The 27040-nt window shown below is 34.8% G+C and overlaps 1 protein-coding gene across 3 annotated transcripts in view; it reads right to left on the bottom strand.

The window, feature by feature from the left end:
• AGBL2 (ATP/GTP binding protein like 2) overlaps positions 1-27040 on the bottom strand; it is an 82170-nt gene that overhangs the window by 29208 nt on the left and 25922 nt on the right. For all 3 annotated transcript variants that reach the window (XM_033928595.1, XM_033928598.1, XM_033928597.1), the window contains exons 10-15: positions 24755-24914; positions 16245-16371; positions 14237-14337; positions 13964-14094; positions 11876-11942; positions 7627-7722 (exon numbers count right to left, since the gene is read on the bottom strand). In XM_033928595.1, the coding sequence (XP_033784486.1) occupies positions 7627-7722; positions 11876-11942; positions 13964-14094; positions 14237-14337; positions 16245-16371; positions 24755-24914 (682 nt within the window). The remainder of the gene's footprint in view (positions 1-7626; positions 7723-11875; positions 11943-13963; positions 14095-14236; positions 14338-16244; positions 16372-24754; positions 24915-27040) is intronic.

Genomic DNA, 27040 nt, shown 5'->3' with positions numbered 1-27040 from the left:
CGATCTGAGACAGGACGCGCTGAGCTGCGTGTCCCAGGATTGTGCTTTTTTAACTTTTCTAACGGTAATTATTTACCGCGATGCCGAAGAGACGGGGCCGGAGTGCCGCTTCTGCCTCGCGGCGTCCTGGAGCCCCGGGTCTCAGAAATATTCAAGAACTCTTGTGGCGCATGCAGGAGGTCGCAGCGACGTCGGATGGCGGCCCGCGGAGAACACAGGGAGGCGAAACCATCGTAGATGCTCCTGGGCCCGATACCACACTGAGCCCCGACGTTAGGGCACCGCCCCCGCAACCCCAGACGACCAGCTCTCCCAGGGGCGGGGAAACCCCGGATTCACTGATTTTCTCCTCTCCAGAGGCAAGGAAAGATTCACTGGAGAGTTTGGAGGCTGGGGCCCACTTTTCCAGGGCCCCCATGAAGGTATCTGGGGGAATATCATCTTAACATGAGGGGGAAGGGCTGAAGACATCCCCCGAAGGACTTCAGAACGGTGAGCACTCTACATTTACACAAACTTCAATTGAATTGATTAAACCTGCAGAAGTGACTTTAGACTCTATTTGGGACTTAATGGCTGGTTTTGTTAAAAAAATTACTCCTACACTTCAACAAATTGAAGGGAAAATTAAGGAACATGATAAGGAATTGAAGGATTTAAGAAAAGAAATGAATACTTCTAACTCATCTGTTCTAAAATTGGAAAAAGAAATTGTATCATTGAAACAAATTCAAGAGGCCTTAGTCAAAGACAATATTAACCTAAGGAAGAAGACTGAAATGCTTGAGAACAATTCACGCAGTAATAATTTAAGGTTAATTAACTTTCCAAGACTTGAGTTAGTAACACCTAGAGATATGCTTAAGAGATATCTAGTAGAGAACTTAGAGATACCCGAAGATTCATTACCACCATTTTCACGGGTTTATTATTTGCCTGATAAAGAACAAAATCAATCTTCAGATCAAGAACCCTTAAATATATCACAGATTTTAGAAACATCTGAGAAGGATTTAGCATCACCAGCCACTATGATTATTACTTTAGCTTTGCTAATTGATAAAACATGGTTGTTAAAACTTTTCTTTAAAAATAGACAAAAAAGCTTCCTTGGGTATAAAATACAAATGTTCCCAGATTTGGCACGGGAGACGCAAAGGCGCCGCCGTGAATTTCTTCTGTTGAAATCTGGGGTTTTATCTTTGGGGGCAACTTTTTATTTGAGACATCCGTGTAAATGTATTGTATATCACCGTACTCTTAAATATGTGTTTTTTGAACCATTACAATTGACAAATTTCGTGGCTATGTCTCGTCTGAATGTTAACAATCCTTGAGCCCTATATTTGGGATATTGTGACCCCATCTCAGTGCTATAGTTCTCAGTTTCTTAATATTATAACTTTTGGGGCGTGGCTTGGGAGTGCACGAGGATGGTCGGGTAGGGCAGAGGCTCTGTACATACAGACATTAATGACATAAAATACTGAAATAAAATTTTCATTTTAACTGAAGAAACGAAGGAAAATACAACGTGATGGCTTCAGGAAAACAAAACAAGTCTGAAATGGGGATTTCTAATACCGGCAGTGTTAAGAGATCTAAGCCAGAGCCGGCAACACCCTCAAAGTGTCCGTTGTCAAGAGAGAAAAGTGACATTGATTTCTGGAAAGAAATACAAGAGATAAAAGAAATTCTTCTAAAAAACGCCAAAAAGCTGGATGAAATACAGGAAGAAGTAATGACTTTAAATAAAAGAACAGAAGTGCTGGAGATTAAAACAACAAAAATGGAAATGAGAATGGACAGTTTTGAAGCAGAAAAAAGGCAATATAAACTGGACAGAGAAAAAATCTTTGCACTCACCAGGGAAGTCGAGGATTGCCAGAATCACATGAGACGGAGTAATTTGAGACTTTTGGGCGTACCGGAAGGGGTGGAGAAAAATAATCCGGTTTCATTTGTGGAAAATTTTTTGATGAAAGTCCTGCCCCTCAAATCTAATTACCCGATAGAAGTTGAACGTGCACATCGCATACCAGTGAAAAGACTGGATACTTTAAAAGGTCCTCGCCCCATAATTTTCAAGTTGCTAAGACACCAGCAAGTTTTAGAGGTGTTAAGAATGGCTAAAGAACATGCAAATTTAAAATGTCAGGATGCCAAAGTTCACATCGTTCCTGATTTCGCTAAAACAACGGCAGATAAAAGGAAAAAATTTCTAGACATGAGGCCGAAGTTAAGAGAAATCGGAGCTAGATTTGGCCTGATATACCCTGCGATTATGAAAATAACTATTGACAACAAAACTATGAGCTTTGATGAGCCTGTGAAGTTGGAAATGTTTTTAAATCAAAGGGAGCAGCCGATGTCAATTTAATTTGACTTATTTACTTCCTGGAGTTGGAGTTGATTCTTCTTGGTTTTTATTTGATTTTATTTGTTATTCATCTTTAATATATTTGAGAATCTGCTAACTGACAGTTTGGCTCTGTTTATTTTGAATGGAAACTGTGAAATGGAATGTTGATGAAAAAGGCAGTTTGTTTCTCTGTGAGCCTTTAATATCTCTTTCTCAAAGGATGACTTTTAAAGTTGAAATGATTTGTTCCTTTGCTGTTACATATCTTATTAAGATATTAGAATCTCTGATATATGTTATTGCAATATATTCATGAAGATAAGATATTAATATACAGAGCTTATAGTGGCAGATTTAGATCATAGGTTATGATGAGTTAATGGAGGTTGTGATAAAAATTCAGTACAAAAGATTTCAGTTAGCAAAGATTTTCAAGGGACTCTAGTTTAAGGTTTAGTAGGCTTCTTTGAGAATATTTAAGGGGAATATATGTATTTAAAAATAAATAATAACAATAATTAAAAAAAAAAAGGAAAATATATTATTAATGCTTAATTTTCATTTATAGGTTTCTTACAAGTCTGATACTTTTAGCAGACAGAGTTTTACATTCTTTTTTATCATTTATAATGTGAGTGGAAGATCTTTATTTAGTTTCTTATTTTGATTTTTTAATATTTTGAGAATATTACATAAATTATTTATAAAAATACATATGATTATTACATACAATATTGTTTTATAATTGAAGTCTGTATAGAGCTTTTAGTTTAGCTTTACTTGGTCTTGTATGTGCAGTTCCAGGTTTTATCAGCCAATATTAAGGGTGGGAGAGGGAGGGATGGGAGGGGGGTTAAAGGGATTTGATAATTGGGGTAGAGATGTTGGATTGGGAGATATAAATGAAGGTGGTGTTTATTCATTTCAAATGATTTCAGTTTTTTGTTCAGATATAATAATTGGAAGAACTTTTGTAAAAATTATTTGGATTGATGGAGATTAAAATTTTTTCACTCAATGTTAATGGCCTTAATCACCCAGTAAAGAGAAAAAAAATGTTAGCATTTTTAAAAAGGCAACAGGCTGATGTGTATTATATTCAAGAGACACATTTATCAGTGGTTGAATCCAAAAAGCTAGAAGATAATTGGGTGAAACACTGTTTTTTCGCTCCCGCAATAGGGAAAAAGGCAGGAGTGGCTATATTAGTGAACACAAAATGTTTAGCTTCATTTAAAATGATAGATTTTGATCCTTTAGGGAGATGGATACGAGTGGAAATGAGAATGGGAAATAATACTTTGACTTTATTAAATATCTATGCCCCGAACTCGAATCAAAATGATTTTTTTATTAATATACAAAAATTAATACTCCCACTGGCTGCTTCTAATTTAATAGTAGCTGGAGATTTTAATGCTGTTATGGATCCTTTTTTGGATAAAAAACCAAGCAAAAATATAAAATCATTAGGGTTAGATAATTTGGTGAATACTTGTAATTTGAAAGATATATGGCGTATTCTTCATTTTAATAATCAGGAGTTCTCTTTTTGCTCACCAGTTCATAAATCTTTTTCAAGAATTGATTACATATTGGTATCAAATTCCATAGTGCAACAAGTGACACAAGCTTCCATTGATCCAATTACTTTGTCTGATCATGGAGGAGTGTGGATTACACTTACACTAGATAATAATGAATACAATAGATCATTATGGAGGTTTGATAATACATTGGTTTCAGATTCAACTTTTCTTGAAGAAATTAAGTTAAAAATTTTGGAATTTTTCCAAATAAATACCTCAGCAGATATTAATGCGGAAATCTTATGGGATGCATTTAAAGCTACTATAAGAGGTAATATTATTTCTTATTCTGCGTATATTAAAAAACAACTTATTAAACAATTTTCAGATTTGGAAAAAGAAATTAAATTGCTGGAATCCAAATTAATAGATGATTGGAATCACGAAAATTTGCAAACTTTATTAAAGGCTAAAGGCAAATATAATGAAATTTCTTCAAAAATGGCAAGGAAAGATTTGTTTTCTCTGCAAACCTTGTATTATGGAAAATCTAATAAGGCAGGAAGTTTACTTGCAAATTATCTTAAAGCAAAAAAGAGAAGAATAAAAATAAGTGCAATAAAAGATGAGAAAGGAAATATGCATAATCAAACTAATAACATTTTAAATCAATTTTTGGCTTTTTACAAAGAGTTGTATTCTTCCGAGTCTTCTATTGATAAAGTTCAAAAAGGTATGGAATTTTTAAATCTTCTTGAGGGTCCAAAGCTTCCTGATCATATAAAAAGAAGTTTAGAAGAACCTATATCATTAAAAGAATTAGAAACAGCATTGAAGTCTCTTAGAGTTGGATCCGCTCCAGGTGGGGATGGTTTTACTGTGGAATTCTATAAAACATTTCAAAATTCTTTATTACCCTATTTACTAAATTTATATCAGTTTCAACTTAATAAAGGTTGTATTAAAAGTACTATGGCAGAATCTATGGTGATTGTTTTGCCAAAGCCAAATAAAGATCCCACTATGGTTTCAAATTACAGGCCAATATCATTAATTAATGTTGATGGAAAATTAATGGCTAAAACACTGGCATTAAGATTGGCAAAGGCTCTTCCTTACATAATTGATGTACATCAAACAGGTTTCATTGCTAATAAACATTCTTCTAACAATACAAGATTGACATTTCATACATTAAATTTAACTAAAATGATGAATGAACCAGCTTTTGCTCTTTCATTAGATGCAGAAAAAGCTTTTGATAGGGTAGAATGGTCATTCATGTATCAGACTTTGGATTGGTTTGGTGTGGGTCCTGGTTTTGTTCAAATGATTAAAACTTTGTATAGCTCCCCTATGGCAAGATTATACATTAATAATAATTTATCTGAGAGTTTTAAATTACATAGAGGAGTTAGACAAGGATGTCCATTATCTCCTTTGCTGTTTGATATTGTTTTAGAACCCTTATTGATAGCTATTAATCAGACAAAGGGGATACAGGGTATTCCCTTGAAAGAATGGGAATACAAATTATCTGCTTATGCGGATGATATTTTATTATATTTGCGCAATCCAGGTTCAACTATACCATGTTTGTTAGAATTGATTGAAAGATTTGGAATGTTTTCAGGATATAAAATCAATTGGAATAAATCTGAAATTCTTTCGCTTAATGTGCATTGCATAAAATCTATGTTTGATTCATTTCCTTTTGTATGGAAAGAGGATGGATTAAAATATTTAGGAATTTGGATTAAAAATTCAATAGAAGATACAGTAAAAGAAAATGAAAAACTTTTATTAAAAAAGGTTTCGGAATTATGTGAACAATGGAACCCATTACATATATCTTGGTGGGGAAGAGTTCAAACCATAAAAATGATGATATTGCCTGTGGTTTGCTATCAAATGTGTATGATTCCGGTATTTTTTCAGAACTCTTTTTATAAAAAATTGAATGCAATAATTATTAAGTTTGTTTGGCTTGGCAAAACACCTAGAATTGCTTTGGTATCTTTACAGAAATCAATTAAGGAGGGTGGGGTAAATTTCCCAAATTTCTATAGGTATCATCAGGCCTATATTTTACGTCAAGGTATGTATTGGGTCCTCCCAGATCTCATTGAATACACTCCAGATTGGTTATACTTGGAATGGCAACTCCTGTCTCCTTTACATCTTTGTCACATTCTCAGTATCAAGATGCCCAGATTGTATAAAGAAAATAAACTTTTATTAGATACATGGAAAACTCTAAGATATGTAAGTAATTTAACTGAAATTCCTATTAGTAAATCGACAAATCAATCTATATGGCTAAACTCCAAGATTCAGATTGGCGGAACTAAGATTGTCTGGAGGCATTGGTTAAATGCAGGAATACGAACTTTAAATGATGTTATTTCAAATGGAAAAATGCTTGAGTTTACACAATTGCAAAATAAATTTGGACTGAATAAATCACAATTTTATAAATGGTTGCAATTGAAGCAGGCCATTCAGGCAGGGTTCCCTGAATGGAAAACTTTAAATTTTCAATACAGCATGGAATTTTTATGCTTCCAGGCAGATTTTCTGGGTCACCAGGCCGCACAGTGGTATAAAGTTATTAGTGAATTGGTTAATAAAAAACCTAAAAATGGTCTTAGGGATATTTGGAGCATTGAGATTAATCATCAAATTTTGGCATCTCAATGGCCACAAATTTGGTCTTGGAGAATAAGATGTACACTGTCAGCATCTATGAGACAAACTTGGTTTTTTCTTTTGCATAGAGCATTTTGGACCCCTGTTAGATTACAAAAATTAAATAGTTCAATGTCTAATAGATGCTGGCATTGTAAGCTTGAAGTAGGGACTTTGGATCATCTTTTATTTTTCTGTCCCTATATATTAGCCTTTTGGAATTCGATCTGGGATCAAATAAATTCTTTATTAGATAATCCTGTAGCATTAACTTATGATACTGTGATATTTGGCATATCTATGAGGAAAAAGAGTCAGATATCGGCAAGTAATAACAAACTTTTATTGATTATGACAGGAGTTGCCATGCAACATATTACTACAAATTGGAAAGATCACACAAGACTTAATTTTAATTTCTGGTGGAATTCACTATGTCACATATATAGAATGGAACGTTCAATAGCAATACAAAATGGAAATTATAAAAGGTTTAATGAAATATGGGGGCCATTGACATTGTTTTGTAATGAATAAACACCATTTTATTAACATTATTTATGATTGGAAGGGAAAGGGGAGGGTTTATATAAATGAAAAAAAAAATAAAAATGTAAAAAAAAGAAATATGACAAAGATTGATTCAATTAAATAATTGTATGGAAAGGGAGGGGGGAAGAAGGGTTTAGATATATATACCTTTGTTATGATCTTGATAGATTTTTCAAGTGATGTTAGTAAATCTATGTATTACTTATATTGTACACTTGTTGAAAGTTTAAAAATGAATAAAGAATTATAAAAAAAAAAAAATATTATAACTTTCTTTCTTGATAATTTTGCCAATTTTCTTTAATTCTTGGATCTTAATTGTGGACTTGAGCATAAATAGTATATTTGTTTAATTTAGGAATTATATTACTATTGTATTTGATATCTATTCTATTCTTGCTTTCTGTACAAGTGTTATACTTTAAATTTAAGTTGAAAACAATAAATAAATAATAAATAAAGAAATTTTTTAAAAAAATAAACAATATCTCTTACCATCTTTTTTTCTGGAATCTTTGGCTTCTGGAACTTTCGATTCAAAAGTAATTTGTTTCTTTCTTTTCTTGTCTTCAAGCATTTTCGCTTTGGAAACTTAAGGAAGTAGAAGAAAAATCATCATATACACCGTCTAATGTTAGGAAGGGGGAGGCTTTATATATTAATATTCATATTGGGAAAATAATAGAGGGAATGATGGGAGGGGAGGGTGGTAATTTTATGTATTATAAGATAAAATAGAAAGATTGTCAACTGATATGTTTAATTGTATTGTTTTAATGTTTGTACACTTGATGTAAGATTGAAAATGAATAAAGAATTTTAAAAAAAAATCATCATGGGACTTGTACACTCCCTATGCTCTTTCTAATATAATAGACCCACATACATGAAGAGCAAAGGTTCCTCTCTAAATAGGGTTGCCAGATTTTACGATTTTAAAATCCACCCGCCTCCAGGCCTGCCCTTCTTCCAGGCCCTTCTCAGCTAGGCTCTCTCTCTGAGGGCTCTTCCCGAGGACTCCTTCCAATCCCTCAGCTGCTCTTAAGGACTTTCCCAGTCACTCACATACCCACCTGGCTCCCCTGCCAGTCATCAAGCCTGGGGTACTCTCCTGGTCAACCCAAGCTCTACTGGGCAGACCGGTCTAACAGGCTTACCAAGAGTTAGGCCTAAGCCAGCAATCCTCCCCTTGAGGGTTGCCTGGCTCCCGAAGCAGCTTCTATGCAAATTAGCTCCACACACTCTACTGCTCAGGCTCCATCTGCTAGCTTGCGACAGGAACTTCACCTTGTCACAGAGGGTTTAACCCAGTGGTCAAGACTACCAATCCCATTGCACAGGAAATCAATTTGGCCAGAGACCTTTTTACATCAAGCCACTTTCCATTTAACATTACAGACCCTAACCTTTTTAAGAAGTTTGTGATGGAAGATTAAAATGAGATTTTATATTGAAAAGGTTTGTTTTTCATCTCATCTTTTATTATAATGCTCCTAGGAATTCCTAGCTTCTTGATATTGTACACCAAGCATAACTCTTTTTTTTTTTTTAAATATCTTTATTCGTTTTTACATTATGCAAACAAGTGTACAATAATTCAAGTCATACTATACATTCTTCACTTGAAACTCTACATTCATTTTATACCATAAACTATCTCCCCTCCCTCCCTTTCCATATATTACCCCTCATAATGTCATAAAACCCACCCATCCCTCCTCCCCCCTACATATATTTAATGGGGATAAATATAATTATTTATTTATTATAATACTCAATTAATGGTCTCCACACCTCTTTAAATTTCTTATAATAACCTCTCTTGATTGCCAATGTTTTTTCCATTTCATACACCTGACAAACCGAACTCCACCAGAAACAATAATTCAATCCTCTATAGTCTTTCCAGTTATGTGTTATATGTTGGATGGCAACTCCTGTTAAAATCATTAACAGTTTGTTATTATTTGATGAAATTTGACTTTTGGCCCTCATATACATTCCAAACAAAACTGTGTCATATGATAGGGCCACAGGATTCTCTAACATACAATTTATTTGACCCCAGATCATAACTCTTAATGGGCTTGTGAGAGATATTATTGTAGTGTATAAATACGGAACTACAAAAGGATAAATGGCTTTTGGAGTTGCTTTATATAGGGAACGCTCATGCTGCCTGTGTAGCTGTGAAGGCAACAAGTACAGTTTACTCACAGGATTTGCATCAGTTTTCAAAGTGAAAATAAGAACATGCTTTCACTTTGAAAATGCCTATTTATATTCCAATTCTTATTATCCCAGCGTATAATGCATAATATCAAAGCACTTACAATAACAAAATCAAAATCATGGATATTTGAACAAAAAACTGGACTTAGGGATATTTGGAGCATTGAGATCAAGCACCAAATTTCTGCTTTCTCAATGGCCACGACTTTGGTCTTGGAGATTAAAAATTACAAGGTCAGCATCTATGAGACAAACTTGGTTCTTTTTGTTGCATAGAGCTTTTTGGACCCCAGTTCGTTTACAAAAGTTGGATAGCTCTAGGTCTAATAGATGCTGGCATTGTAATTTAGATGCTGGGACTCTTGATCATTTACTTTTTTTTTTTTTTTGTCCCTTTGTCAATGCCTTTTGGAAGGTAATTTGGTCCCAAATTAATTCATTGTTAGAAAATCATGTTGCCCTATCCTATGATACTATTTTATTTGGAACTTCTATGAGATTCAAGAGTCAAATTTTGGCAAATAACAATAAACTTTTATTAATACTGACGGGGGTTGCCATTCAACATATTACTGGAAATCGGAAGGATTATACTAAACTTAATTATACCTTTTGGTGGAATTCAGTTTGTCATATTTATAAAATGGAAGTTATAATAGATTCAAAAAGATTTGGGGGCCATTGATTGCATATTCTAATGATTAGACACTTTCGACACCTTGTTATTACATAGGAATATAATTAGTGTGGGGGTGGGGAGGTATGTTATGTGATTTCATGAATTTATTATTGATGATTGGGTTGGGTGGGGGGAGGGGAGTCTCTTTTATATGTAATGGATAATAATTGTTAAGAATGTCAAGTGATTTGTACAAATTATATGATTGAATATTGTACACTTGTTGTAAGAGTCAAAAATGAATAAAGAATTATAAAAAAAAAAAATCAAAATCATATATTTAAACCCCACTACACACCCTTATTTGGCTTGACTCATAGTGGAAGTATCTTCCTTGATGTTCCTTCTCAGCCCCCCATACCTCCCCTTATTTTTATTTTATGATGTAATTATTATTCTTCCCTACCTCTATCTCCTCTTGTATCATTTATGTCAATGTAGTCATCTTAACCCCACTCCCACCCCACCCCCTTTTTTATTTTATTCTTTTATTTTTTATACTTTATATTTTTAGCATTGTAAACCGACGAGATACATGTTGAGGTCGGTATATGAAAATGTTAATAAACTTGGAAACTTGGATAAGGCTATCACCTAGGGGTCAATTGGTGACATTTTGCACCAGAGCCTGGTGGGGCAGGATGACTGGGGGTTTCTCATTCCACAGCCACTGGACATCAGGGAAACTACAGCAGGTCCGGGGTGGGGGGTTCACAGCACTTTGGAACAATGATCCCTTTAAGATATCCCCAGGAGCATGGCCTGATGCTCCTACAAAATAAAATAATGCAACTTATGAGGTTGAACACAAACTGTATCATTTATTTACTGTGGGAGTTGCTAACCTGTGTACTTGGTTACTGCAGGTTAGTGACTTCCACGATAAATCAGACCGCAGTAAAATTTATATGTAGCTCTGTAAATGACCCCCTTAATATTTTGTAAAAGAAGTCTGTTCTTTTTTTTTTTTTGTAATTCTTTATTCATTTTTAAAACTTACATCAAGTGTACAATTAATAAAACATTTAAGATTAAATACATCACTTGAATTTTCTTAGTATATTCAGATACATAAGTTTATTCCCATTCCATTCATATTTAATCTAAAATATACAAATATAAATACTCTTATTTATATGTTAAACCTTCTGTATAATTTAGACAACCCACCCTCCCCTCTCCCCCCCATTTGCAAATATACTTCCAATAGAAAATGGCATCTATTTATTACAGTAGGTTGTCAATGGCCCCCAGATCTTTACAAATTTATTATAATTACCTTTTTGTATAGCAATTATGCTTTCCATTTTATAAATGTGACATAATGAATTCCACCAAAAGGTATAATTTAATCTACTATAATTTTTCCAATTACTTGTTATATGTTGAATGGCGACTCCTGTCATCATCAATAAAAGTTTATTATTACTTGATGAAATCTGGCTCCTTGTTCTCATCGACATACCAAAGAGAATTGTATCATATGTTAATGCTACATGATTTTATTAATTTGGGGACCAAATTGATTTCCAGAAGGCCATAATAAAGGGACAATAGAATAATAAGTGATCTAGAGTCCCTGCTTCAAGTTTACAATGCCAGCACCTATTAGACTTAGAGCTGTCTAACTTTTGTAATCGAACTGGGGTCCAAAATGCTCTATGCAACAAAAAGAACCAAGTTTGTCTCATAGATGCTGACACTGTTCTTAAATTTAATCATAGATTCTTTTATTTGCATCATTTTGTTAATCAGAAAAACCTCTTGTCATTATGCTATTGCTTATTTGGTCTAACTTATTGATTTTATCATTTGCTAAGGGCAGACCCTTACCTTTTCTGCAATGTGTAGTAAGTGTGCTGGAAGCCCATCAGACCCAGAGCTGTTAGAGCCACTTGTACTGTTTAAGGAAAAGCAATGAAGTTAATTTAGTTAACAAACCCCCACTATTGCTACCATTAGTCTAAGTGGTTATGTCTGTTAGGATGGTGCAGACAGGGTGTTACAATGATCTACATTAATGCCATTTTATGCATCTCCCCCATCCTACCCCCGATATTCAGTCCATAGGAGATCATCTGCAATCTCCTGCAGTCTGCAGTGACCCAGAAATTCAATAACGATGATATATCCAGCAACCGGCATTGAATATCCGGTCTATTTTTGGCTGGCTGAGACATAGCCAGCTAAGTCTCAATGGCTAAAGATAGACCACACTTTTAAGTGGCTCTATCTGGCGTGCAAATTTAGCTGGAGAGCTGTTGAATATTGGCAGTGACTGGCTATGTCACGTGATATAGCCTGGTCATTGGCCAATCCACTAAGCCAGATATTCAGCAGGAAATAGCTATCTCCCACTGACTATTGCAGGACATATACTCTGGAGGAGAGAAGGGACAGGGATGATATGATACAGACATTTGTATGGGTGGGTGGAGGGGTGGGGGGTGTATTATTTATTTAGAGGTATAAATTTCATAATATTCTATAATATTGATGAGTATAATATAATATCATTACTGTTATAGGTTAAGAAGGGATTTAAAATTTTTATTGTAATATTTCTGATGTTAATAGTGTATTTTCATATAGTTGGGGTTTTTTTTTCCGATTTTTCAAATGTATACATTGTCAAGTTCAAAATATCAATAAAGAAATTTAAAAAAAAAAATATAGGACCAAAACTATTCTAGAGAAGGGAAATTGGTAACACTAGGGGACATAGATTGAGGTTAAGGGGTGGTAGACTTAAGAGTAATCTTAGGGAATTCTTTTTCACGGAGAGGGTGATAGATGCCTAGAATGCCCTCCCAAAAGAGGTGGTGGAGAGGAAAACAGTGATGGAATTCAAAGAAGCGTGAGATGAAACAGATTATCTCCAATTAGAATATGAATGGTCTGAATTCTACAAAGAAGATGGTTTGGACAGGCTGGAGTGAACTTCAATGGCAACTCTTCATTGGAACCTAAGGACAGTACCAAGTGGACTTCTAAGGTCTATGGCCCAGAAATAACAAAGAAAAAAAACATGATTTCCCGATGATTTGTTCATTAATGTTTATCTGTTTTCATTTTGTTTTATTATTTTATGTATGCAATACCATGTAAACCTTTTAGGCCTTAGACGGTATAGAAATTTCTAAAATAAATAAATGCATTTTAATTTAATCATGAAATTGTAATGCATGTAATTGCAGACTAGATGGGCCATTCAGGTCTTTATCTGTTGTCATTGACTATGTTTCTATCCCACCCTTTTACTAAGCCCTGGTAGAGGTTTCTACCACAGCCTGGAGCGCTAAGTGCTCCAACGTTCACAGAATTCCTATGAGCGTTGGAGCAGTGTCAGAGAATTTAGCACTCCAGGCTGTGGTAGAAACCTCTACCGTGGCTTAGTAAAAAAGGGGGGAGGTATGTTCTGTTTGTACTATTTAGCCTGCCAGAAGCCATTCCCAGCCAGCTAAATAGCGCCAAATATCAGTCTCACCAGAGACTTTAACAGAGGCAATATCACCTCCTTGTTCCTGCTGACCATTCCTCTTATGCATCCAAGCATCCTTATGGTTTTGGCTGTCATCTTTTCTGGTTGGCTGCTCCCAAGTCCCGCTCTTTTTTTTCAAGCACAGGAGAACTGTGACCCTGCATTTTTTAGCACTGAATCTTAGCTCCCAATTTCTGGACCATTCTTCAAGTTTTGCTAGCTCCCTCCTTATGCTAGCCCACCATCAAGGTCACTATAGAGACTAGTGTTATATAGTGTAAAAGCTATTAACTGAATTAGAGAACTTTATTACGTGGAACCTTATCCCAAATGAATTACATTATAAAAATAACTCTAATATCAGAGACCCGAGTGTACCAAAGAAACTCACTAGTGAAGGAGCCGGCATTATTTGGAGCCCTTGAGGTAGAATCTTTTACCTTGATTCAATGTCCGACAGGGAGATATCACTTAAACTCATGTCAGAGTCTAGATCTCTTCCACTCTTCTGGAATTTTCGATAAATGTCTTGTTGAAGAAGATCTTGCAGCTCTGACAAGCAATGAGTTATCTGTGAAAAAAAGAGAAAGGGAAGATAATATTTACAACAATTTCTGCACATAAAGAGTGCATTACCCACATTTCCTCTCCTGGTTTAATAATTGTAAAGAATGATAAATTATTATTATAGGATATTATAAATGTGTAATCACCTTGGAGCTGTCAGGATCACAGTAATCCAGTAATGTGTCACAGAGGTGATGACCCATGGATTTAAGGTCATCTGTGTTAAAATGGGTCCCTTTTTTATTACCTGTAAAGATTTAACAATAATACTTATGTTTATAGTGCTACCGGATGCATTCAGTGTTGTACAGTGGTAAAAAGAACTTACAAACTAAGAAAGTAATTTTCAGAACATTTTAGCTTAGCAAACAGATGGTACAGAGTTCATCTGAAACTATGTCTTTACCCCACTGAATGTAAATATGCATATCACCAGAAATTGGAAAGATTACACCAGACTTAATTACACCTTCTGGTGGAATTCTTTATGCCATATATACAAAATGGAAAGAACAATTGCCATACAAAAAGGGAATTATAATAATTTCAAATAAATTTGGGGGCCATTGATAACATATTGTAATGATTAGACACCTTTTTACACTAAAAGTATAATTATAATAATGGGAAAGGGGGGATATATTGCTATATTATTGGTTTAATGATTATTTTGAACACATTACACGTATGATATGTTTGATTTATAATAATTGTGGAAAGGGAGGGGCGGGAGGGGCTCAAAATATGTATTGAAATAATAATAGTAAAGAATTTCAAGTGATGTATATGATTTAATTGATGTAATATTGTACTCTTGATGTAAAATGAAAAAATGAATAAAGAAATGGAAAAAAAAAAGAATGTAAATGTGTGTGAATTTTTCAGTGAATATTATTTAATCCATGGGGAAATGGGATGGAGTTAGGTTGGGGAGGGCAAATATGTATGGAGATTTCATTGCGATCCCTTATGTGTACTTTCACACATTGACTTTATACCTATTTCTAAGCAGGCAACGTTGGCAACTGCCTCTATTATACTCTGGTTGTCACCGTGTCTCCATCCAGGTCTAAACAAAAGGAATTGACCCCAAAATATCCACAAAGAAGAAAATCCAGAGAAAGCAAAAAAAAAAAAAAAAAACTCTGTGGAGAGACGATGTTCCTAAATGGACTTTATTTGAAAGTGTCAAAGTTCCAAAGGTACACTGAAATCATCCACATAAAATAATTTCATCCACATAAAAATAGGTTATCCTAACATGGTCCGCGTTTCGACAAAAAATCTTAATTGCTCCTCCTTCAATGCACGTCCCTTTCTATTGCAAACACAAGCAGTGTCTCACTTCTGGCTCACCACACAATTGTTTCCCACGTACTCTCCTTTATAGGACCCCCAGGGACCCCTGAAGAAGACTTTTTGTCAAAACACGGACCGTGTTGGGTCCTGTATCCCTATGTCCTTTAAGGCTCTTAAGTGGATGATTTATTTTTATGTGGATGGAATTATTTTATGTGGATGATTTCAGTGTACCTTTGGAACTTTGACATTTTCAAATAAAGTCCATTTAGGAACATCGTCACTCCATAAAGGTTTTTTGTTTTTTTTTGGTTTTCTCCATCCAGGTCTACCCTTGCTTTCCCTTGCTGCCTCCTGGCAGATACAGAAAGCTCAGAGCAATGGTGTACCTAGAGTATGTGAAACCCAAGGACGATCATTTTTTAACACACCCTTCCACAATATAAAAAAATATTTGTAGTAATTTTATTTATATAACCAATCCTCCCCAAAGAGTTCAGAACAGGTTACAGTTTAACATTCACAGTGTTACAATACAGTACTCCCTCGAAATTTGCGAGGGTTCTGTTCCAGGAACCCCCGCCAATTTAAAAAAACCGCAAATACGGTTTTTCACCTGTCAAAAGGCAGGAGAGGGCAGCTGGGGCGCTGGCAGTTGTAGAAAATCACTTGCAGTATGCTCCGACCGCCTCTTTCTATTACTAAAGTCAGAAAATGTTATAAACCCACCAAGTTAGAGTCGAAGATTTTGTACCCATTAAGCTGTGTATAACTAGCCCTATATTAACATTGTATCACTTTCCTATCTAAAATTGGATAATTAAATAACAGCTAAGAGCCTTGAAGAACTATTACCCAGAGTGGATCCACCAAATGTTGATTCCAGGGTGTAGCTATTCTGAATTCCCATCCTCCACATCACAATTCGTCCAGTTCCTTCTTTATATTTTTGAACATGAAACTTGCAGCTCTGAAATGAGAACTAAAAAGAAATATGGATTTAAAAAGGTTGTCTGACAGTATAGCATTAAGAAGACACAATATAAATTGCTATCGAGAACTTATATATCCTTTCACTGTCCATTTTGTGTCAATACAGAAGAGGCAAGAAATTGTCTCAAATATGGGGAGTTGGATGCCACCCTGGGACATGTATTTTCACTATGTCTTGTGGTGGATCAATTTGGGAAGGTGGTGAATTGATACCTTGTGGAGATCTTGGATGTAAGACTTGATTCCAAGTTGTAAGAAGCAGGTCACTTAGTCCTGTCTTTTCAGTGGCTGGTATACAGCATCCTTGAAGTTCAACCATTTGAAAACTGACATGAAACAAGTTTATGTCCAGAACTATCTTAGGATATGAAGTTAGCATCTACTCAGCAGCCTGCTCTTCATTTAATTATTTAGGAAGTTGTATTTCTAATTATGTCAGAGCAAACCAAAAACAAAAACTAATCTCTCTGCACACAATTTTATTTGGCATGCTGATGAGAGCTAAGCCTCAAATATCTGCTAATAATAATAAGCTTTTGATGATATTGACAGGAGTTGCCATTCAACAAATAACGTATAACTGGAAAGATTGTACATGGTTGAATTATTGTTTCTGGTGGAATTCAGAATGTCATGTGTTGGCAGTTCAAAAAGGTTACTATAATAAATTTAAGGATGTGTGGGGGCCATTTTTAAATTATTATAATGAATAATTTACACTTTTCCAAATTTTTAATTCTTACATGTGGATCAGGGGGGGTGGATTTCTATTAATAATATATATGAATGATAAGATATTATATTCATGTGGTATATTTTTTGTTGTATATGGAAGTGGGAGGGGGTGGGGGTTATATCTTTTTGTTGTATGATATGGTAGATTTTCAAGTGATATTGTATTCTAATTGTTTGATATTTACTGTACACTTGTGAATTATAAAATGAATAAAGAATTAAAAATAATAATAATAATAATAATAATCTCCATGCTTCCATTCAGGATCACAAAGTATAAAAGTTTAATCAAATGCACTGTAAGACAGGCAAATAGACTAAACATGGCCAGTGTTTAGCACAAATAAATGCCTTCCTCAGGAGTCTAAAACTTCAGATCGCAGGATGCTTAAAGTGCACTTCCTCTGATCTACAACCAAGCCAGCAACGTGCTCGACTTCAAGAGATGATGGGATAAACATGGTGGGTTCACTCCGGGGAAATGCTTAGGGGAGGGTTCTTTTAAGGGGAGGGTTCTTTGAATGGGCAGACTTGTTGGGCCGTCGGCCCTTTTCTGCCGTCATACTCTATGTATTCTATGTTAGCTACTCATAGTTTTATTTTTATACAATACAGGAAGTTCTTTCTGAGCAGTGATGTTTTAAACTCCTGAAGAAGGCCAAAACACTGGCCATGGTCTATTCACCTGTCTTATATTGCATGTGGATAAATGTTTATACATTGTGATTCCGAGTGGAAGCTTCTGTCCATCCCTACTTTTGCTTTTGGATATCTTCTAATTACGTCAACATCAATGCAACAATTTAGTTCTCAACTCTATCTAGTTTACTATATCAGTGAAGTCATGATAAACTCCAAATAGCTGATTTATATTTTCAGCACTTCTAGCCCTTCTTCCTTGGGTTAGTGCCCAAGAAAAAGATCTTATAGACAATAAGATGAAACCTTCCATCCAATGTGTGGCGTTGGCCAAAAAGGAATTATTAAAAAAGGGATTGTTGGAGGGTGTGGCTTGGAAGTGGTTGAGTGCTGAGTGAGCTCTGATATCACAAGCTTTCTGAAGGAAATAATAAATAGCAAACATAAGAAACATTTTTCATTCACATTGTTTCTTATGTTTTGCTATTTTGCACTGATACGTGGTTTACTGTTTTGTACTACTGTTGATATTTTTGATAGCTTTTTTTCACGACGTGCTGTCATCACTCGAATAAGGATTAAGAATTTCTTCGAGGATTTCCACTTGCATTAGGATTGGACACAGAATTGTTATGTGAACTTGGACTTTTCATGCTTGTTTGATTGAGTTTTTGAATGAGGATTGGGACATGTTTCACTTTTTTATTGTCTTTTTTATTTTTATTTTTGTTAGTAGTTTTTGATTTGTTTTTGGACTTACAAGGTATTTTTTTCACTTCCCTTTTCTTATATTCTTTTCCCCTGGTCTTTTTACCCTGGATGGATGCTTGCACCTGATTTTTATCAGCCTACTCATTAAATACTATGGCATTATGATGTACAGGGCAGAATTTATTAAGATGGTAGTCTTAGTGCTTGTCACTTCATGAATATCTGCCTGAGGCTATTGGTCATCACGAAGGGTAAACTAGCCTGTACTGATTGCCTTTCTTTATTATTATTATTTTTTGAATTTTTGAACGGTTTGTTTATTAGAATAGTGCAATGATCTTTCCATTGTAGGACGTCCAGTTGAGGAGATTAATATTTGTTTACCAATTTTTTTTTTTTATAATTCTTTATTCATTTTCATATTTTACATGAAGTGTACAAAATATTGAGTTACAACTAATGAATACACAATATCACTTTTATATCTATTACATAATATTCTGAACAAATTTTTTTATCCCCTCTCCCACCCCCCACCCTTCAAGTACTTTCCAATCACCTTATACATATTGTATACCATATTATAACATGTTATGTAAAATTATTTTCACTACCCCCCTCCATGTGTGCCATAAAGAAGACAAGAAAAAGAAGAAAAGAAGAAGATAAATCCTACTATTCATTCAGTACAATACTTTGTCAATGGCCCCCTTATTTTTATAAATTTAGGATATGTCCCTCTTTGTATTGCTATTACTCTTTCCATTTTGAATATATGACAAATTGTATTCCACCAAAATGTATAATTAAGGTTACTCTGATTCTTCCAGTTATTGGTTATATGCTGAATGGCAACCCCTGTCATGACTAGTAAAAGCTTGTTATTTTCTGGTGAAATTTGACTTTTTTTTCTCATCATCATTCCAAATAACACTGTATCATATGATATTGCTACATGATTTTCCATCAATTTATTAATTTGTGGCCAAATTGCATTCCAAAAACTTTTAATGTAGGGACAATGATACAGTAAATGATCCAACGTCCCAGGTTCCAGATTACAGTGCCAGCATTTATTGGACTTAGAACTATCTAATTTTTGCAAACGTGTAGGGGTCCAAAAAGCTCTATGTAATAAAAAGAACCAAGTTTGTCTCATAGATGCTGACACTGTACATCTCATTCTCCAAGACCAAATTAGTGGCCATTGAGATGCAGTAATTTGATGCTTAATCTCAATGCTCCAAATGTCTCTTAGACCATTTTTTGGTTTTTTATTCAAATATCCAGATATTAATTTATATCACAATGCGGCTTGATGCCCTAGGAAGTCTGCTTGGAAGCATAAGAACTCTAAACTATATTGATTATTCAATGTTTTCCATTCAGGGAACCCAACCTGAATGGCCTGCTTCAATTGCAACCATTTAAAACTTTGTTTTTTACTAAGACCAAATCTATGTTGCAATTGTGAAAATTCCAGCAGTTTACCTTCCGAAATAACATCATTCAGAGATCTAATGCCTGCAATAATCCAGTCCTTCCAAAGGATTTGAGCTCCGCCAATTTTAATCTTGGAGTTTATCCATAAAGACTGATTAGTTGACTTGTTTATTGGGACAGGTGTTAATTTACTAATAAACCTCAACGTTTTCCAAGTATCCATTAATATCTTATTTTCTCTGTATCTTCTAGGCATGTTGATACTTGGAAGATGAACTAAATTTAGGGGAAACATAAGGCGCCATTCCAAATATAACCAATCCGGTGCATTATCTATCAGTTCTGGGAGGATCCAATACATACCCTGACGTAAAATATAGGCTTGATATAGGCTTTCCTATAAAAATTTGGAAAATTTACCCCTCCCTCCTTAATTGATTTTTGCAAAGATACCAAAGCTATTCTATGCGTTTTACCAAGCCAAAAAAATTTCGTTAAAATGCTATTAAGCTTTTTATAAAAGGACCCCTGAAAATAAACAGGTATCATACTCATTTGGTAGCAAACTACAGGCAAGATCATCATTTTAATAGTTTGAACTCTCCCCCACCAAGAAAGATGTAACGGATTCCATTGCTCACATAACTCTGTAACTCTTTTCAATACAAATTTTTCATTTTCTTTTACTGTATCTTCAATTGTATTTTTAACTTGAATGCCAAGATATTTAAATCCTTCTTCTTTCCATATGAACGGAAAAGCGTCAAATAATCCTTTTACACAATGAACATTTAAAGGTATAAGTTCAGACTTACTCCAATTAATTTTATAACCTGAAAATTTGCCAATCATATCAATTAATTCCAATAGACAAGATAAGGTAGACTATGGATTCCTCAAATAAAGTAAAATATCATCCGCATAAGCCGAAATTTTATATTCCATATCAGAATATGGAATACCCTGTATCCCCCTTGCTTGCTGTATTGCTAACAATAAGGGTTCTAATACAACATCAAATAACAAAGGAGATAAAGGACAACCTTGTCTAACTCCCCTCTGCAATTGAAAACCATCAGATATCATATTATTAATATTTAATCTTGCAATCGGGAAGCTATACAATGTTTTTACCATTTGTATAAATCCAGAACCTATACCAAACCATTCTAAAGCCTGATACATAAAATTCCATTCTACCCTATCAAATGCTTTTTCTGCATCCAAGGAAACTGTAAAAGCCAGTTCATCCATTTTTTTTGATAAATTTAACATATGAAACAATAATCTAGAGTTATTAGAGGAATGTCTTTTAGCAACGAAACCCGTCTGATGCGTGTCTATAATATGTGGGAGAGCTTTGGCTAATCTCAAAGCCAAAATTTTCGCCAAAAGTTTATTATCCACATTTATTAAAGATATAGGCCTGTAGTTTGAAACCAAAGTAGGATCTTTATTTGGCTTAGGCAAAACAATTACTATTGATTCAGCCATAGTACCTTTAATATCACCTTTTATAAGTTGTGTCTGATATAAATTTAGTAAATATGGGGAAAGGACATTTTGAAATGTTTTATAAAATTCTACTGTATAACCATCACCACCTGGAGCGGATCCAACACTAAGAGATCTCAACGCTGTTTCTAATTCTTATAATGATATAGGTTCATCTAAACTCTGTTTTATATGATCAGGAACCTTAGGTCCAATAATTAAATCTAAAAAATTTTTACCATCTTTTTGCCTCTCCAAATAAGGCTCGGAAGAATACAGGTCCTTATAAAATTTTAGAAATTGCTTTAAAATTATATCCGTTTGATTGGTTATTATACCATTATCATCTTTTATCCCATTAATGTTAGTTCTTCTTTTTTTTGCTTTAAGATAATTTGCCAATAATCTTCCCGCCTTATTAGAATTTCCATAATACATTGTCTGTTTGGAAAACAAGTCTCTTCTTATCATTTTTGAAGCTAATTCGTTATATTTACCTTTTGCTTTCAAAAGAGCTTGTAATACATCATGTTCCCATTTGCTTACCAATTTAGTTTCTAGTATTTTAATTTCTTTTTCTAACTCTATATACTGTTTTTTAATCTGTTTCCTAACAAAAGCCGAATATGATATAATATGACCTCTCATAGTCGCTTTAAAAGCGTCCCATACATTTTCAATAGATGTATCTTCCACTAAATTAATTTGAAAGAAATCACTAAATTGTGTTTTAAAATTTTCCAAAAATTTTTCATCCACAAGCAATGCATTATCAAATCTCCAAAGAGGTCTTCTATTTTCTAATTGATCTAATTGTAAATCTATCCATACTCCCGCATGATCCGAAATGATAATGGGATCAATGGAAGCCTTAATCACTTGCTGCACCTTATGTGATGAAATAAAAAATATAATCTATTCTTGAAAATGATTTATGAACCTGTGAACAAAATGAAAATTCCTGATCATTAAAATGAAGAATACGCCATATATCCTTCAAATCACATGATTGAACCAAATTATCTAAACCTAAAGATTTTATACTTTTACCTGGTTTTTTATCCATTAATGGATCCATTACAGCATTAAAATCTCCAGCCACCACTAAATTAGAAGCAGCCAGTGGTAACAACATACTCTGCAATTTTTTAAAGAATTCTGATTGATTCGAATTAGGGGCATATATATTGAACAACATCAGGGCATTATTTCCCATACTTATATCAACATGTAGCCATCTTCCATGTGGGTCCGAATTTACTATCTTAAAATTGGCCATACACTTTTTATTTATAAGAACTGCTACTCCTGCTTTTTTACCCTCTGCTGGAGCAAAAAAACATTCTTTCACCCACCCACCCGTTAGTTTCTGTGATTCCTTTATATTAAGATGGGTCTCCTGCAGACAATAAACATCCGCGTTTTGCTTCTTTAAAAATGATAATACCTTTTTCCTTTTGATTACATGATTCAGGCCATTGACATTAATAGAAAATATCTTAAAAGACATAATATATTTTATACTCCTTATCATAATCTTCCTCTTCCCTTCTTCCATAACTAAGATCTAAAAAACTTCTCCCCATGGTACACATTCTTACCTCCAAATTACCCAATCCCTTATTAATCTTTTCCTTAATCATCCTAGTAATATCTTTAATACCCACCTTCTTCCCCCCCTCCCCCCCCCAATATAATGACTGCTTAAGGACACACATTGGACAGTAATCCCAACTTCCCCCCTCCCCCCCAGGCAACCAATATTTATTAATAACCCCTTTATCCTTTATTGAGACAAACTCACTACCTCTCCACAATATATCTAATTATATCTCTCTTCTAATCATAAAACCTTTTTTCTTTTTTTTTTTTCCATTTTAAAGTAATTAATTTCTCTATCTATTATTTGTGTTAATTTGTCCAGTCCTTTAATCCTTCTTGTTCATTCTTTACTCTAACCATCCATCTTTCAGTCTCCTAAAAGTTCAGTCTAATAACTTCACTTTAATGTCTTTCCAGTCTATCCTTCTTTCTACTTTCTTCTTTACATTCTTTTATTTTCTTTTTCACTTGTTCATTTTTATTTCCTGTTCTTTGTTGCATATTCTTCTTTTTCCAACAAACAAAAGTCCTATAGTTCTTTATATTTAATTTTTTGTTCAATATCCACCAATCCAGTCTTAGTATTTATCCCTTCATTTCAACACCCATTGTGCTAAAATGACATAGGTTCTGATTTTGAAAGAAAGGTCTTTAGTTTTTCCGGATCAACAAAATACAAAGATTTATCCCCACAAGATACCCTCATTTTTGCTGGGTAATATAACCCATACTTATATCCTTTTTCCTTTAATTGAGATCTCAGATCAAGGAATTTCTTCCTAATATTTGCTGTATTTTTAGCAAAGTCTGGTAAAAACCATATTTTGGATCCTTTATAGTTTAAGTTTTTATCTTTTTTGGCAGCATTTAAAATTTCTAGTGCTTGTTGGTATCTTAACATCTTGAATATTAATGGTCTTGGTCTCCCTTGATTTTCCAGACTCTTTATTGGAATCCTGTGTGCCCGTTCTATTTCCAAAGGCTGTTTGAAATCCAACTGCAATAATCTAGGAATTAAATTTTCTAAAAACTGTATTGCATTTTTCCCTTCCAAATTTTCCTGTATTCCAAAAAGTTTTATATTATTTCTTCTTCCACGGTTTTCGTAATCTTCCAGCTGACTTTTCAATTGAATTATTTCCAAACTGTCATTTTTGCACCTTTTTCCTTCACATTCTAAGCTCTCCATTTTAACTTCTAACTCTGTTGTTCTTTTATTAGCTACTTCCATTTGTCTGTGTATATTCAGGATTTCTTCCTTCAGTTCTGCCATATTACCGGTACTCACAGTCTCTGTCAGCATTTGTTTGATTTGCCTCAGTTCCCCCATAACTTCAGCTTTGCTTAACTCCTCTGATACATCAGCAGGAAGCGGAACCTTACTCGGGGTAATTTGATCCTGCTTCTACCTTTTCACAGCCCCTCCGGTTTCACTCTTACTCTGTCGGGTGCTCGCCATGCTCCCACTGTCCTCTCCGATGTTTTCAGCCGAAAACAGTTTAAAATAAAATCTTTATTTATTCAACGGTTGCCCAGGTAAGAGGAGCGCTGCGATCACCGACCATTTTGTGTGCGCGCTAAGCCACACCTGTTTACCAATTTTTGAGATTTGGACTTATCGTATTATTGGTAATATATAATTTTGGTTTTTTAAGGCCGTTTTGTTCATATATAAACCACCTATAAACTACACGATATAACAGAATACAAATTAAATAAATCAATGATATGACTGTCTTTCACACTACCTTATCAGAGGCATTTTTGCTCAGCATTAAGGGGAATACTCTCTCTTGAAGGTGCTGGTTTGAGTGAATGTCATTGCTACAGCCATACATGAAGATATTATTCTTACGACTGTGTCCATGTAAGTCACAATAGAGGAGGATTTCATGCTCTTCAAGCAGCCTAAAAGGAAAGACATAAATGACGAATCCAATGAATTATTCCAAATGGGTGAATGAATGTCCATGTATAAAATGTAGTGCTTTTAATAAATGCTAGATTTTTTTTTTTTACAAGATTGCTATTTTAAAACCCCAGTGCTGTTTAAAATCCAACTAAATCTACTCACAAATTTTGTGCATATAAATTTGTTCACACAATTTAGCTGTGCGGTTCTGATCATCATTCAACCCAGCTAAGTTTAAACATTTGTTGTCGGAGTGCTCTGAACCAGCCCCTTTTGCACGCAGCTAAATCTGCAATTTTCACTGCAGACGTCTAGTTGGGTAATGGAGAATTTTAAATGAATAAGATTCACTCAGCTAAAACCTAATTACTAAAAACTAAAACTGGGCACCTCCATTTAGTGCCCTGATGCCAACAGGTATCTAGGTTCCATTTTATAATACAATAACAGTGCAGTACTGGTGCTCATAACATTTAGGCACCCATACTTATACCACCACCACAGAGCTGGCATTTAAGTGTGGCCACCGAAATAAGGCAGAGATGTGTATAATTTACAGTACTCTAGTGGAAGCCTCATCCATGCTCCTCCTGTATGTATGCCACCCTTGCAAATACAGTACAGTGGTACTTTGGAATCCAAACTTAATCTGTTCCAGAACCCCATTCGAGTTCCAAAATGTTTGAGTTCCAAGACAATTTTTCCCACTGAAAATAATAGAACCTGGATTAATCCATTCCTTGGTAACACAAACTCAGATTTTCCAATAAATTTAACAGAGGCAGCAAGATCGGGTCCCCCTGGCAGAGACAGCAAGATCAGATCCCCCACCGGCAGAGACAGCAAGATCAGACCCCCCACTGGCAGAGACAGCAAGATCGGACCCCCCCTCCCCCGGCATAGGCAGCAAGATTGACAACAGCAACTGCAAGCGGTGCTCAGCCCAAAGCTTCCCTCCCAGGCGGAAACAGGAAGCTGCGTCAGAGGGGAAGTTTTGGGCTGAGCAACGCTTGCAGTTCCCGTACGTTCGGATTCCAAAGCAGCGTTCGGATTCCGGGGCCAAATTTAATTTAAAAAAAAAAGTTTGGATTCCAAGTTGTTCGAGTTCTGATTCCGAGGTACCACTGTACATGCTATTTAAGTTAAACAGCCATCTCTGTATAGAAAGCCTAGTGAGCCAAGATAAGGATCTTGTATTTAATTCTTGACAATACAGGTAACCAGTGCTGTTCATATAGCAGAGGGGATCACATGATTATTGCTCCTAGCTTCATAAAGTAACTAGATATATCAATTGTAATTGCAAGAGGGAATTACAATAATCAGTTCTACTGAACACAACTGGGCCAAGAAGTAAGCCCAAATCCAACTCAGTGCTGCACTCAATGCCCATCTACCATCTGCTGGAGACAGAGAAAAACTTGAGGAGCTAGTTGCATGGTGTCCTATATAGATCAAAGGTCAAAATGAGGGTGGGATGAGGTTGATTAACGATAAGGAAGAAAGAATCCACTATATACAATCAAAGAATTCCATGTTTTCTATAATTGGTGTAAAACTTTGGTATTCACTTCCTGGGGTTCTGAGATTGTGCAATGATCACATAAGGTTCAAGAAACAGCTAAAAACGCAACTATTTGTAGATGCCTTCATGTGATGTTTGAGGGGAGGTCCTTGACTTTGTTTTAGCTATGCTGTGTCCCTCTGGATTGGGAGATGATTAATATAGTAGGAGTTGTGACTTTATGCAGTTATACTAGTACTAGAATATTATGAAATGTGATTTTTATGTTCTGTTTATATTTTGCCCACTCGGCTGAAATAAGTTATCTTACAGCTTTGCCAACCTTCATTCAGAACAGTTTCAAAATTACTATTCACTGGTCCTCAGCGGGCCACCACACACTCAAAAGCTTGATAAAGCCCATCGATTCAAATGGGCGAAACATGTTGATGTTAAGAACTAATTCTCCCTGCACAGCAACTTATTAGAAGCTAAGTACTTCAACTTTTCTAATTATTAAGATATTTGAATATAAATTGAAAGTTGAACTGGCTCCTATGACGAGTGAACATAAGAACATAAGAAGTTGCCTCCGCTGAGGCAGACCAGAGGTCCATC

This window comes from Geotrypetes seraphini, chromosome 19 (assembly GCF_902459505.1).
Source record: "Geotrypetes seraphini chromosome 19, aGeoSer1.1, whole genome shotgun sequence".
Classification (NCBI taxonomy): Eukaryota; Metazoa; Chordata; class Amphibia; order Gymnophiona; family Dermophiidae; genus Geotrypetes; species Geotrypetes seraphini.
Note: the sequence above shows the minus strand (reverse complement) of the source record. Positions and strands in the feature narration are given on the sequence as shown.